This window comes from Gobio gobio (assembly GCF_949357685.1).
Source record: "Gobio gobio genome assembly, chromosome: 22".
Lineage (NCBI taxonomy): Eukaryota > Metazoa > Chordata > Actinopteri > Cypriniformes > Gobionidae > Gobio > Gobio gobio.
In genome coordinates, this window is record NC_137118.1 from 27,543,256 (window position 1) to 27,557,715 (window position 14,460).

Below are 14,460 nucleotides of genomic sequence, written 5' to 3' on the forward strand. Positions count from 1 at the left end.
CGCGCCATCAGACAGAAAGAGCAAGACTGATATTTACTGAATGCAGAAGGAACCTCGCAAAAGACTTTTAAAAATGCCGGTTGAAATAAAATGCTGTGTGAACTCAACCAATCAGCATGTTCAGCGCCCAAGTCCCACCCCCGAAAGTTCCTGAACTTTGAAAAAGTACTACCTCACGAGCAGGGCCGTTTGGAGGGGGAAATGTTTACCCGGAATTTCATTTAGACCCTGGTTCCTGGGGTTGAAACACACCGAGTACCACCCCAAATTTCCTAGTTCCTGGGGAAAGTTCCTGCGGTGGAAACGCGGCTTATGTTAAGCTTTATTTGAGATTTTATTTGAGAACTTGCTCATTTGCTGCAATTCTGCATAATAGTGACATCCTTTCCTAAATAAACTAAGTATATTATGGACTGTTTGTTGTTCCATATATTTTATCAGCTGCTGAATAAAGTCTAATAATATTATTTATGTTGATATATTTATCAACATTGCTTGTTTGTGGTGGTGGGTTCTACTGAAACCTACTGAAATAGGGAGCTGATTGAGACGCACCTTAGGCAGTGGTTACCTAGGGTGCGTCTCAATCAGCTCCCTGGTTCAGTAGCCAGGGCACTGATCAGGACATAAGTCAATGCAATGGGCTGACTCCCTGATCAGTGCCCTGACTACTGAACTAGGGAGCTGATTGAGACGCACCCCTAGTCTCGTGTAGCCAGACCTTCAGACTGACTCTATCGTAGCTTTCATTGGTCGAGGACCGCCCAAGAGATGTTTGACTGACATGTAAAGCAACCAATCACTGTTTGTTTTGTTCCGAATCATGTTTAGGGGAGTGAAAATGTAAAGTCGATGACCCTGCAATAACAGACATTTATAAATCTATAAATTATTCATTCAAGAACGTTGTGCAAGTTTACAGTAACAATGGAGCCATGAACTTCACATACTATTGAAAATCAAGCCTTTACTTGATCCTGATAAGCACTCTACTTCCACGAGGGAGTTTGGCGTCACAGCATTTGTTTCTAGACGGACCATTAAAGAACGCAAACATCCGGTATAATTTAACCAATCAGATGACGACTTCGAAACTCCTTCAGTGTTTGCAGATAAGTGTGCCATATGCATTAGACGTTCAACCAACGGTCAGTGGACGTGACGTCTGAGGCTGAGACTAGTGGTTCCCTAATCAAACACGTTCCCTAATCAAACACACCTGATTCAACTCAACAGCTCATTAGTAAGGCTCCAATGCTGTATCCCAATTCACATACTATCCATCCTAAATAGTATTTGAAATTAGAATTAGTGTGTCGCAAATCATAGTATGGTAAATGAGTATTCTAAAGGTTAGAATTCATTGTGTGAAAATATGCACAAACATAAACCAATTTGTAATCTGGCGGAGGATATTACTAAAGTATGGTGGTGACCCTGACAGCAACACCACAACCTATGAGTATGCTGGAACACTGTGGTTAATGGTGAAATCCATTTGTGACAAATTTCACATATCTGGAAACGATGACCTCTATTAGCGCCTTACAGGGGTGCATCTGACAACCTGTCTGTATTTTCACTAAAGCCTGGGATACACAACACGATTTTAGCAATCCTCATCCATGATCATTACAAATCACACTGTGCGACATGGATCTATTAAACAATATTGTACGATGATGATACCTATTGACTCGTAGGCTTTGATGCAAGTTTCTATAGAAGAATAAAACGTGCGCTAGTGGTATACAAAAGGACCATGATGAATCACACTTTGGCAGTTGTAGTTTTTATGTGCTGAAAAAAAAGAAGAAGTGACGAAAAAGGAAGGGAAAAGAGCTTGAGGTAAGCGGTTTTAAGTTTTTGCGCCATGTCGCATTGATTTCTTTTTGCAGTTTTATTTGGCTGGTCAGTAGACGTAGGCCGTAGCAGCAAACACAATGTGCGCCAATCATGCTGAATTGCTGACACAGTCCGAAAATTATCGTAGGCTATCTTTGGTCACAAGACTGTGAAAGCGGACGTCTTCGAACCTCTCTCACTATACGACATAGGACCACAGATTGAGCCACAGAAATCACCACGATTGTTTCACGATGGCAATCTTTCGTCTGGGACAGCCGAAATTGTGCAGTGTGTCCCGGGCTTAAGTCTTGATGACAAAGCTGTAATGGCCTTGACTGACACAATGTGTAAAATGTCAAGAGTCCATAATTCCTGGATATTTTCTAGACCCTCACTGACCACCATTGCTGTATTTGTCATAGCTGAGGAGTGACATTTGTTGTTGTGCGAAGTGACATATTAACTTTCAAAAGCAATTTATTGAGGCTTCTGGTTTGTTCTGTAAAATTCCAGCTAAACACTAGCAGATCATCAAGACAGATGACACATATTTTTTCAGCGCAGGCCAGAACAGCAGCTCCACAAATCTTAGAAATGTGGATGGAGCATTTGTCAGTCTCATAAGCATGACTTGGAACAGATACAGGGTACTTCCAGTCTTCCCTTCTCATATGACTCCCATTCAACCTGCCAAATTAGTAACAAGTTACAACAAATGTCTGAGCCAAACTTTTCCATTTAAAATGACTATACTCACAACTTTAACTATACTTGGCTAAAACACTGAAGCGCTCACAGCTTTAGAGTGCATTTCACTTGAACTCACCTGCCTTTAATTGTCAAGTTGTGCTGAAGACCTTGATTAGCTTGTCCAAGTTAGTTTGATCAAGGTTGGAGCTGGACAGTGAACCTCGAAAGCCAAAGGTGAGATATTCTGCACTACACTATATTACTTGTAGCGTTCACACTTGTAACATTCTTTTGGTCTATACTAAAAAGATTCCACCAAAGCATTTTTATAGGCTAGCATATTTTTCCAATTGTTTTCAATGGGAGTGCTGCGTTTTTAAAACGACAGCAGTGTGATGAGGCTAGGGATGAAACGATTACCGGTTTCACAATAAACCACGATAAAATTTAGTGACGGTTAGTAATATCGTATAAAATTTAATTATCATTAAAACCGCGAGTGATTATCACGATTGTGAAAACTTGCGGTAAATCTTGTCCAGTCAGCATCAGTCTGGCGCTGCACCGCTGTTTTTTGAATGAGAAGAAATGGCAAAAGGCAGTGACAGCGCTGGGAGATTTTTCAGACTTCTAAAAGGACCAAATCTGAGGCGTGGTCATATTTTGGCTTTTACAAAAGTCCTGAGGGAAACTTAATCGAAGATGGTCACCCTGTCTGCAGAACATCGCTGTAATAGGGGGAAACACTTCAAAACTACGAACGCAAGGCAAGTGGACTTTGACCTCAATACCGAAACTACGTCTGGGAAATAATAACGTGAAGCGAACAAACAAATTCAGACAAGACTAGGGTGACATTTAGGGATAATAATCAGGGCTTGACATTAACAACCGCCATTTGCGGGTGTAATGTTATTTCGGCTAACTTTAGCCACTCTGGCGGTTGAACTTATTATAGTCTTCTCAAAAGCCATCTGTTATGATCGTGTTGCGCATTATAACCACTCACACGTGTTTCTATTGAGTTTATGAATGCAATGTCTCATAATCAGAGGCGTTCAGATTAGCCGGAGTTTTGTTCAGAGCGCGCGCCGCTCACACTCGCTGAAATCTATACTCAAATCAGAGATAAATGTGGGATGTACGCAGGAGATTCAATCATCATACAGTGTTTGACTGTTGAAAAATGGTTTAAAAAAACACAGCAGAACCACAGCGCATCTGATATGACTGGCATAACGCAGGCGAATTTAGGGACCGTCTCTAAAGTTACATACAACATTGGTAACGTTATACACATTTCAAACTTCAATAGCATTTGAAGAGAATGACAGTCATAAAACTGACTGTAAAGTGATCATCTAGGTGTCAGGTATGATGCACACATTTTGATATTTAATAAAATAAACTGTCGAATCATATGGAAATATGGATATGCATTATTCCACTAGGATACTGTTTGGGCTCTTACACAAAATATGCTAGATTTAAATGCATCATTGCTGAACACTGATGAGAATATTGCTTGAGAATATATTTACAGATATAATATTAGAGATTATATTTACGACAATTTATTATTATTTATACGTTATGCGTTGCTATTGACGACGGCCATTTATAAGGAAGGAAATCCCATGGAATAGAATCTAGCTTAAAAAAGAGCATAGAGCTGCTTTAGTTATTTGTTGTTTGTTGATTTTCAAATATAAAACTTGTTGAAATGTTTTAAGTGTGTGCATCTGTTCTTTTTGAACACTTTCATCTCATTTGAACAAAACCGTGATAATATTGATAACCGTGATAATTTGGGTCACTATAATCGTGATGTGAAATTTCCATACTGTTTCATCCCTAGATGAGGCGCTGGCCGTCTATTTCACGCTGAGCACTAAGCCTGTTTTACTGGTCGCCAAGAGTTGAAGAATGTTCAACTTTGGGTAAAACGCAACGATCATCACTGTCACTTTTTTCCCAGCCATCCAATCAATGTGGAGGAGGGGTGGGACAAATACAACACTGACCAACCGCTACATTCTGCTTGTACATTTTATATAGAAACAATACAGAAACAAACTGTGAAATTAGATAATAGTAACACTTCTGCGGATATTCTCAGCTGGCTAAAATGCTTGGTGGACACACTGCCTTATTCCAGGTTCGCTTAGCGTTCACACTGTCATTTTTAATAATAATAATAGCTTTTATGATGTAAATTTTGCGACTGAACTTACAGAGCATCTAAAACAATGCTGTGTGCTTGGCTAGATGCATTCTGTCGTATGTGCTTGCACATATAATGGTATTTTTTACCAGCTGAGAATTCACAAAAAGCTTATAAAATGTGTCAAAAAAAAGAGTCAAAACTGCAGCAGGAATTCCTCCGTCACACACACAAATGAAGATCTTCTGCAAGGAAATGTGGTTCTGACACCTGTAGCGAACTGTGATGGGCAACAACCCGACTATGGCTACACCCGAAAACGTAAGCAGCTGATAGTTGCCTCGCTGCCTTATAGGCAATGACTCTGCAGGCAGCGTTTGAGCATGAAGGTACCTCACAAAACTCATTTTGCACAGACTTCTGAGGCAGCGTAACAGTTTAATGATCTACTACAGCAAAATAGAGCAAGCTTTGGTGAGAGCTAAACAAATATTGAAGAAATTACAGTAGTAATTTCTCGCTATAAATTACATCAGAAATAGAAATGGGGGGGGGGGGGGGGGGCACCAATTTTTTATAAAGCCTATAGAAACAGAAAAGTGAAGGAAATGTACCTTTTCTTCTAGGAAAGTCTAATTCTAGTTGCGAAATCATTTTAAACTATTTGCAATAATGTTTGTATTAAATTTCATTAAAATATGCACATATGTAGGCCTCTTCACACTCAGTTAGGAATTACATGAATTACATAAATGCATATTTTCAATTAAAAATGTTTGAGAAAAGTAGTAGTAGTTTGTATCACTGGAGGTTACTGTCGGTCGTAAAACATTCACATGTTTTAAATGTTTTGCTTACCTCACTTTCCTGAATGTTAAACTGACGCTTCATGCTGGAATTCACGCTCTCCTTCTGTGACTGGTGGTAAACTACACCTACTTTGATTTGATTGGCCATCTCAATCATTTTGACATTGACTAGCGCTGTTGGACCGCTGAGAGCAGTCTAAAAATGTGACTTTAAAACCTTTTGTCATCCTAACAACAACATACAGAGCACTGCGTAAAGAAGTGCAAGAACTGGGACTTGTCACCCCCAATGTCTATAGTGGCCCTGCTCCAGAGTTCCTTTTAATCCAACCAAGTGTGGACACACCCTTAAACTGCAACTCTGCTTTGGTAGTAAATGGACATGTGTCATGGTGGATGATGCAATTACACATGCAATTTATATGCATTAATTCATTGTATATAATTTTGTTCAAGCAACTATATGTGGCACTACTGAAGTTACACAAACACAGACGCAGGCTATTTTTATTTAGTTTTCTAATACAAATTTGTCCAATTAAAAGTATACTAGCAATTGCAACTAGATAGCAAGCAACATCATAAAACTGTAGGCTGTCACACTTTTGGTGTTGTAGGAGCTCAAGTTGAATGTGGGCCATTTGAATGCAGAATAAAGATGGGATTATGGGATAATCTGTGAAAGGACAGGGGATTATGGCTGGGCTATCTCTGTAACCCTTCTGAGATATGTGTCCAGACTTAACTTCAGCTCTCATATTCATCTGCCACAGATCCAACTCATGTGCTATCTGTCCTTCAAATAAATTATCTCTTGTACATACTCAAAATACTGCAAATTAACCTCTGTAGTTTCTTTTACAGCCCCAGTTTATTCAATATGATTTAAAATTCCATTAATCTGTTCAATTATAAATACATTGTTTATAAATTATAAAAAATACTGATTGTTTGTGAGCATGCCATTGCACTTTTTCTTTGAAGCCTTAACTTTGAATTTTGTGCGAGTTATATTATTCACTGTAGTAAAACAATGGAAACATTATTAAGTAAAAGCCTAATTAAGTACAAAACTTATATTTATAACAGTCCAAGAGAGGCAGTGACTTAAACCATTTTAAACTGCATTACAATGTGCTAGAAGGTCGTGGTTTTCTCTTCCCCTTGTCTTCATTTTACATACCACTTTGCTTGTGCTAAAACCAGGGTCCATTCAGTAATACCTTCTCCTGCTACAGGCAATTGTAAATCAATAAGCTTCAATAAAGAAAATGAATAACGTTATTATCTGACAGAAGGATGGAATTTGCAGTTCCCTTAGGAGTCAAAGCCTTTAAAATCAATTCATTTCTGTGCCATTATAGAAATTGAAAAAACAAGTTCTTGAAAATCAGTGCTTTAAATATGATTAATATTAAGTATTGCCTTTACTAATTGTATTGTATATCATGGTATAACAGAGATTTTCCCAAAGCTGATTCTGAACACTTAAAAAAAAAGTGTCAAAATCATTTCAGCAATGTGTTAAATGTATTAATTTGACACAAGCTTTTTCATTCTTCTTCAAAAACCAAGAGCTTTATGATTACAATAGTGTAATCTATTGTAGTGTAATCTAAATTCTCATAAAGAGGACAGATATTCTCAGGTCATGAGGAAAGGAGAACATTCAGTAAGTGAATGACTGGAAATAGATGAACTCTCAATACTGAGATTAAAAGACAGCAGAGACACACTGCACTGGTGTAATGTCCAGCACTACTGGCCTGCTCCATGAACACTCAGTCAAGACTAACAACTTATTGAATCTATTGTACTATTTATGAGTGAGAAAAAACAACGCAACAGTGAGCTCATGAACATCTCAAAGCTTCTTACAGCATTACTGCTGCACACAGTCGATGAAGCAATACTTGGAATTGGAGGATTTCATCTTGCCAAATTCAAACAATAGCAGCTCAATCACAAAGCCAAAATACATATTCGTTAGTTTCTATCACAATTGCTGTTATGTTGCTGGTCTAAAAATAACCGTTAACCATTAATAACCCAAACAAACTAGTTCACTATGATGTGTAGTGCCAGAACTTCAAGATTGTTGGTGCACAAAGCAAAGAGAGAAATAATGAATGAATAAAGTTTTAGCCAATGCTAAAACTGAACTATACTTGGACCTTGTGTTTAAGCACAAAGCAAAGGTAGACATAGGCTACCAGACTTATTTTGAAAATATGACAGAAAATGCACAAGCAGGTAAATGATAAATTGAAGATTTATATTTAACTTTAGATGCCTTTCATTGTTCATCTAACCTTCTAACCTCATGTTCTGTACAGATGATGTGACATAATTCAGAGGTACTCAAAGTAAACCCTGACAGTCCATCAAGCCAAACGCTTCCTGTAATGTCTCCTAGCTCAAATCATAGGGTTAGTTTGCATCGGCAACAAGGTTGAGCAGGAATTTGTGTAATCCATCAGAATCTTGTGATGACATTAGTGGTAATAATCTCTGCAGAAACCCTGCCAAAAACAGAGATTTAAGGCAAAGACAGTCCAGCTTTTGAATAGTTATTTTGCATGACGTGCATGAGCTTGAGTGCCAAAAATGAAACAATGTTGCATCCATCCATCATGTCAAGCTGTTCAAACAAGCTTGAATACAATATTGTGTCTAACACAAGGCCTTCTGACAGCAGTGTGTCTGATGTAGGGATCTTCAGAGGATGTTTGCTTAACTAGTCTGTTTAATGAACATCAGAGAGCAAAATGTTTTGTTCAAACGCACACTGTAACGTATGTCCACCACTAATGGTACAATGGACATTACCACAGTATTCTTTGAAGAATCCTTGAGTGTCCTGTACATACTATGTCTCATTCAGTACCATGATGTTACCATCTGATAGCATCACTGTACTTTTCCCTGAGCTCCACATCAGCACCAACATCAACAATCAGGAGACAAAACAAAAAGCAATGAAAGTTCCAGCATTAGTTTTGCTGCTGTGTGTCACTGAACCAAACTCACGTGTATATGATGTCCAACAGACAGTTATAAGGGTCTTACCGCAGTCCTGACAGAGCACTTGACTCACATCCTTCCTCACATTGCGCTTGGTCTCCACCGGTGGGAAAACTGCCGTGAACACGGACGTGTCATTGGTGGCTTCCATGAAGAACATGTACCGGATCCCGGTGTTGAGCTGGAAACATCTGCCACCTTCAAACCAGATGAGAGACACCACAGAGTCCTTGAGCAGCCCTCCCGCCTTCAGCTGCCACACCTGCTGCACCCTTACGCGCACCTGACGCGAGGCATTCACCGGCGACACAGTCCAGTTCCGCTCTGCTCGCGCTTCCTCCTGAAGCCTCCCCTCAAACACGACCCCTGAGCGGCGCGCGAGCTCCTGCACTGACGCCGCGGGCGGCGAGCAAGCGAAGCTCCCACACCGGACCACACGCGTCCACAGGGACAAATATACAGCTGCTCCACAGAGTGCGGAGACCGCGAAAGAACTGCTGCGACCTGACGGAATCCCCCACATCCTCGCGCGCGTCTCTTACATACAAATGAATGAATTCAAGTTGAGCAGAAGTGAATGAAGAGACGCGTGGGTTCTGTTGGCTCTTCAGCTGATCGTATTACAGGAGGCGGGGTAAGGATTTCCCCACCGCGAGCGACGCGACAAAGGACAGCGCGATTTTTCGTGTCGGGTGTGGAATTACGGCCATAATATTTAATATATTAAATAGTGGTAAGAGATTTGAAAATATATTAAATATGAAATTCTGTCAAAACTTAACAAAACGTAATCTTCCACAACACATCTGTATTAAAAAGTTGTATTAACACTATAGGCTATTTAAAGTTGTTGGGCAGAAACAGAAATAGCTTTTAAAATGAACGAAACAATAAAAAAAATAAACCATTGTTTTGGAAAACAAACTAATAAATGTATATGTAATGTAACATATTGTGAAAATGTGATCAGACATTTCTGAAAAAAAACTTAAAACATTAATAGCTGTATGTGGTAATGCTTTCAGTTAAAAATCTTCATTATATAGTGACATTAAGTTGTCTTAATGTGTGTTATACTGTGTTTACTTGTTAACAGAAATTACAAAAATATGACCTTATTGAATTTTATCTCTGGGGGACAAACTGATTTTTAAAGGGATAGTTCACCCAAAATTTTTAATTCTGTCATGAATTACTCACCCTCATGTCTTTCCAAATCCGTAAGACTTTCGTTCATCTTCGGAACACAAACGAAGATATTTTTTTAATGAAATCTGAGAGATTTCTTTCCCACCATTGACAAATACGCAACTACCACTTTGGCGCTTCAAAATATTCATAAAAAGATAGTAAAACTAAAATGAAATTGAGCGGTTTAGTCAAAATTATCTGAAGAGATCCGTTTATATGATGAACATTTAATTTAAGCTTTTATTAGCGTCGTCAAAATGGTAGTTGTGCAGCTTTCAATGGAGGGACAGAAAGCTCTCAGATTTCATCAGAAAGATCTTCATTTGTGTTCCAAAGATGAACGAAAGTCTTACGGGTTTGGAATGTCATGAGGATAATTAATGACAGAATTGTCTTTTCTTTTTTTTTGGTAAATTAATAATTTAATGTAAAAGAGAAAACAAGCTTTTGTGTAATTGGACTTTGGAGTCAAAACCTTACAATTACTGTCCCATTTAACAACTACCCCCCAATCTCCTCTATATTGAGATGGAAAAACTCACTGGAAATGTATTTGGATTTGTCCAGTTTGTCTGATCCTAGATTACATTCTGTGAACTCCAGCTGGCCCTGCCTGGTGAGCTTCTAAACTCTGAATTATACAGACTTGATGTCAACATTTTAAAAGCTGTTTAGAACGGCCTTTCTCAATGGTGCCCACAGCCATACCCACTGCTCTAATTGGTGCACCCTTTTTTGTATTTTACATGACATAATTTAATACAATCACAAGGATTAATATACACAGAACAAAAAGTGTCTGTAAAGGTACACAGCAATTCATGGTACGCCACTGTACGACCTAAAAGTCTAGTCAAGTAATCTTGTCCATGTCAATGTCATATGATATTGAGTTTGGTCAACATAACACTGACCTTACAAGGACTAGCCTTGCCTCTAAAATAATGTAATATTAAAAGTAGCTATTTCAAAAGAAAAATAAATAAAAGAACATTCAACACAACAGATGTGGAGCCAGCTCCGTGGAGCCAAATAATAATCTGAAATAACCCCCCAAAAAATAAATAAAATTGCTTCCAAAATTTTACTTTCACTGGTGGTGTCAACTTAGACTGTAGGTTATTTAAAGCAAAGTCATGAAGCACAGTCAAAAAATATAAATAAATAAAAAATAGTTGCCAATGGACGGCAGACAGATTTTGTCAGGTCTGTCATCCAGGCTCTGGGGTGCAGCTGCCACATGAGGACAGAGTAAGGAGTTATTGGGAAACAAATATTGCCATGTCATATTAGTCATGAAACATGGTCTCTGTTCCTGAAGCTGAAGAGGGAATACCTGCATAGACGGAGTCTCATGTATAAAACCTTTATTCAAAAACTTTGCTTACACACAAACATAAGATTCTGCCACCACATTTAGAATAGATAAATGGGCTGATAGATTTCAGCACACTTGCCCCAATAAACTACTAGAGCCAGCTAAACCATCACAATAAACTGTCCAGGGGGGCAAACATTCTTGCTTAGGTCAGTTTCAGACTACTGGTAGTGTTCATGCATTAGTCTTACCCAACACTGAAAAGAACTATAGAGGAGAGCTGAGCTGATAGGGTCCAAGCACCACCAATTCAAAAAAAGTTGTTTGTGAATCCATTCCACTTCAAGGTTTAGTTTGATCAATACCCATTGAGTACCCAAGTGTACTTGCTCAAAGTTCATTAAATTATGTTTTCCCTGAATCCAGGGGAGTCAAACTCCAGGGTGCATCTCAATCAGTTCCCTATAGCTTCCTATGTGGTGAATCAGAATATAGTGTTCACAAATTCAGGCACTGGACAGTAAGGACTGTCATCCAATGTTTTATATCAGCTATGCATTCCGTTAATCTTGTGAATTGGTAAGTTTCTTCAGGGCGTGAAGAAATATAGAGCCGAGTATCGTCAGCAATGTAATTTACTAATTCTGTAGGATCAAGTTGCGTTTTTTTAAATAAGTGGTTTAATAATAGCCAGCTTAAAAGTTTTTGGTACATATCCTAATGACAAAGATTAATTAATGATATGAAGAAGTGGATCTATGACCTCTGGCAGAATCTCTTTCAGTAGCTTAGTTGGTATAAGGTCCAGCATACATGTTGTTGATTTAGATGATTTAATGAGTTTATCCAATTCTTCCTCTCCTATAGCAGTGAATGAGTGGAATGTTTCCTTAGTGACACTACAATGCACTGTCTGATGTGACACTTTAGTAGATGGCTGCATAGTTATAATTTTCTCCCTAATATTATAAATCTTGTACGTAAAGAAGTTCATGAAGTCATTATAGCTATGCTGTTTGCAAACGTCAGAAATTGAAGCTTTATGTCTTGTTAATTTAGCCACTGTATCAAATAAATACCTAGGGTTGTGTTTGTTTTCTTCTAAGAGTGTAGAAAAATAAGCAGATCTAGCAGTTTTTATGGCCTTTCTGTATGCAATCATGCTCTTTCCACAAAATGCGAAAAACAGTTTTGTTTTCTTCCAGCTGCACTCCATTTTTCTGGCTGCTGTTTTAAGGGCCCGAGTGTGCTCGTTGTACCACGGTGTTGGACTATTTTAAGCGCAGAGGAGCACCTGTGTCTAAAGTGCTGGAAAAGAGAGAGTCAATAGTTTCTTTTGCAACATTGAGTTCCTCTTAGCTATCTGGGATGCTGAGGAGATGGAACTGATTAGGAAGATTATTTACAAAGCAATCTTTAGTGATAGTGGTAAATTTGTAACGAGGGGACGGTTTTGCAGCCTTAGATAAAGTAAGTAAACACGGTACTAGATAATGATCTGGGATGTCATCGCTCTGCTGCAGAATTTCAACGGCATCAACATTTATTCCATGTGACAATATTAGGTCTAAAGTATGATTACGAAAATGAGTAGGTCCTGACACGTGTTGCCTAACTCCGATAGAGTTTACAATGTCTCTAAATGCCAATGCCAATCCCAATGTCAATCTTTTTCATTGTCTACATGGATATTAAAATCACCAACAATTAGGATAGAAAATCAGAAAATTCTGTATGGTGCCCTGTATACAGTAGCCAGCACAAATGTCAAATGGGATTTACACTAAATAACATTACAAAAAAACTTCAAAAGAATTATATTTGAAACTAGACTTCTGAGTAATACTGAAGATATTATTATAAATTACAGCAACACCTCCCCATTTTCCTTTCCGACACGGCTTGTGTTTATCACAATAATCTTGGGGGGTGGACTCATTTAAAGTAATCTAATCATCAGGTTTTTGCCAGGTTTCTGTCAAACACAGCACATCTAGGTTATGAACTGTAATCTTATCATTAACAATAAGCACTTTTGAGGGAAGGGATCGAATATTCAGCAGCCAGAGCTTTATAATTTGTTCATCTGTATTATATCTGTTGAACATCAATTCAATTTTTACCCTTAAATTAGTTTTTTGTATTTACTAATTCGGGGAACAGACACAGTCTCTATGTGATAATATCTAGGTGAAGGAGTCTCTGTGTGTTGGGATTTATCTTACTTCTGTGACATGAGACAGCTAGCAGACGGTCGGTTTAGCCAGTCTGTCTGCTTCCTAACCTGGGCCCCAGTTAGTCAAGGTTCAGCTCTAAGACTATATGCCAAATTACTAGCGAGAAGAGTGGCACGATCCCAGGAGGGATGAATACCATCTCTTTTTAACAGGTCAGGTCTGCCCCAAAAGCTTTTCCAATTGTCTATGAACCCTGTTATTCTGCGGACACCACTTAGACAACCAGCCATTGAGTGATGATAGTCTGCAAAGTATCTCATCACTCCGCTGATCGGGGAGGGGGCCAGAACAAAAAACTTTAGCTGATATCGTACTTGTGAGTTCACACACCTCTTTAATGTTAATTTTGGTGATCTTCGACTGGCGAAGTCGAACATCATTAGTGCAGATGTGAATAATAATCTGAGAGAATTTACGATAAGCATTAACCAGCACTTTTAAATTTGCTTTGATGTCAGGTGCTCTGGCTCCTGGTAAACATTTGACTATGGTGGCTGGTGTCTCTATTTTCACGTTCCCTGTAATAGAATCGCCAATAATTAGGGGACTTTCAACAGGATTCTCAGTGGGTCCGTCACTGAGTGGGGAGAACCTGTCTCTCTCTGTCAGCCTGACATTTATCACATGTGAAGTCCTCTTCGCTGACAGAGAAGGTTATACTAAACATGACAGGCAGTGCAAGTGACAATAACAGGAAAAGATGACATGGCTTACCGTGTTTGTTGACTAATCCAAATCACCTGAGTTGTTTGATGGACCCGTAAAAAGTGTGAGAGAAAAACAGGAGACCCGGCTGCACGGATGGCAGGCTAAAAGGCTAGCGAGGCTAACGCGTTGTGATAGTGATTTAGATTAAAAGCTAGCGATGTCAGATTTAATGTGATAGGCAATATTAGACAATATATTGTGATGAGTAAGTTATATTCAGTGTTGGGGAAAGTTACTTTGAAAAGTAATGCATTACAATATTGCGTTACTCCCTTAAAAAGTAACTAATTGAGTTACTTAGTTACTTTTTAAGAAAAGTAATGCGTTACGTTACTTTTGCGTTACTTTTTCTCACCTGGGCTGGGCTTGCTTTTTAGTTTTGTTTTTTAATAGCAAAAAAAGTCCTTTTTTGTGCTAATGTAAAGACCTCTTCATACCAAAATTGAAATAATAGGCCTCAGGCTGAGGTAT

General features: G+C 38.6%; 1 protein-coding gene across 1 annotated transcript in view; it reads right to left on the reverse strand.

Moving 5' to 3' along the window:
• nrg1 (neuregulin 1) overlaps positions 1–9,152 on the reverse strand; it is a 97,138-nt gene extending 87,986 nt beyond the window's left edge. Inside the window, exon 1 of the mRNA XM_079805364.1 lies at positions 8,581–9,152. Within this exon, the coding sequence (XP_079661490.1) occupies positions 8,581–9,058 (478 nt within the window). The 5' untranslated portion in view covers positions 9,059–9,152. The remainder of the gene's footprint in view (positions 1–8,580) is intronic.
• Positions 9,153–14,460: the final 5,308 nt, after the last annotated feature.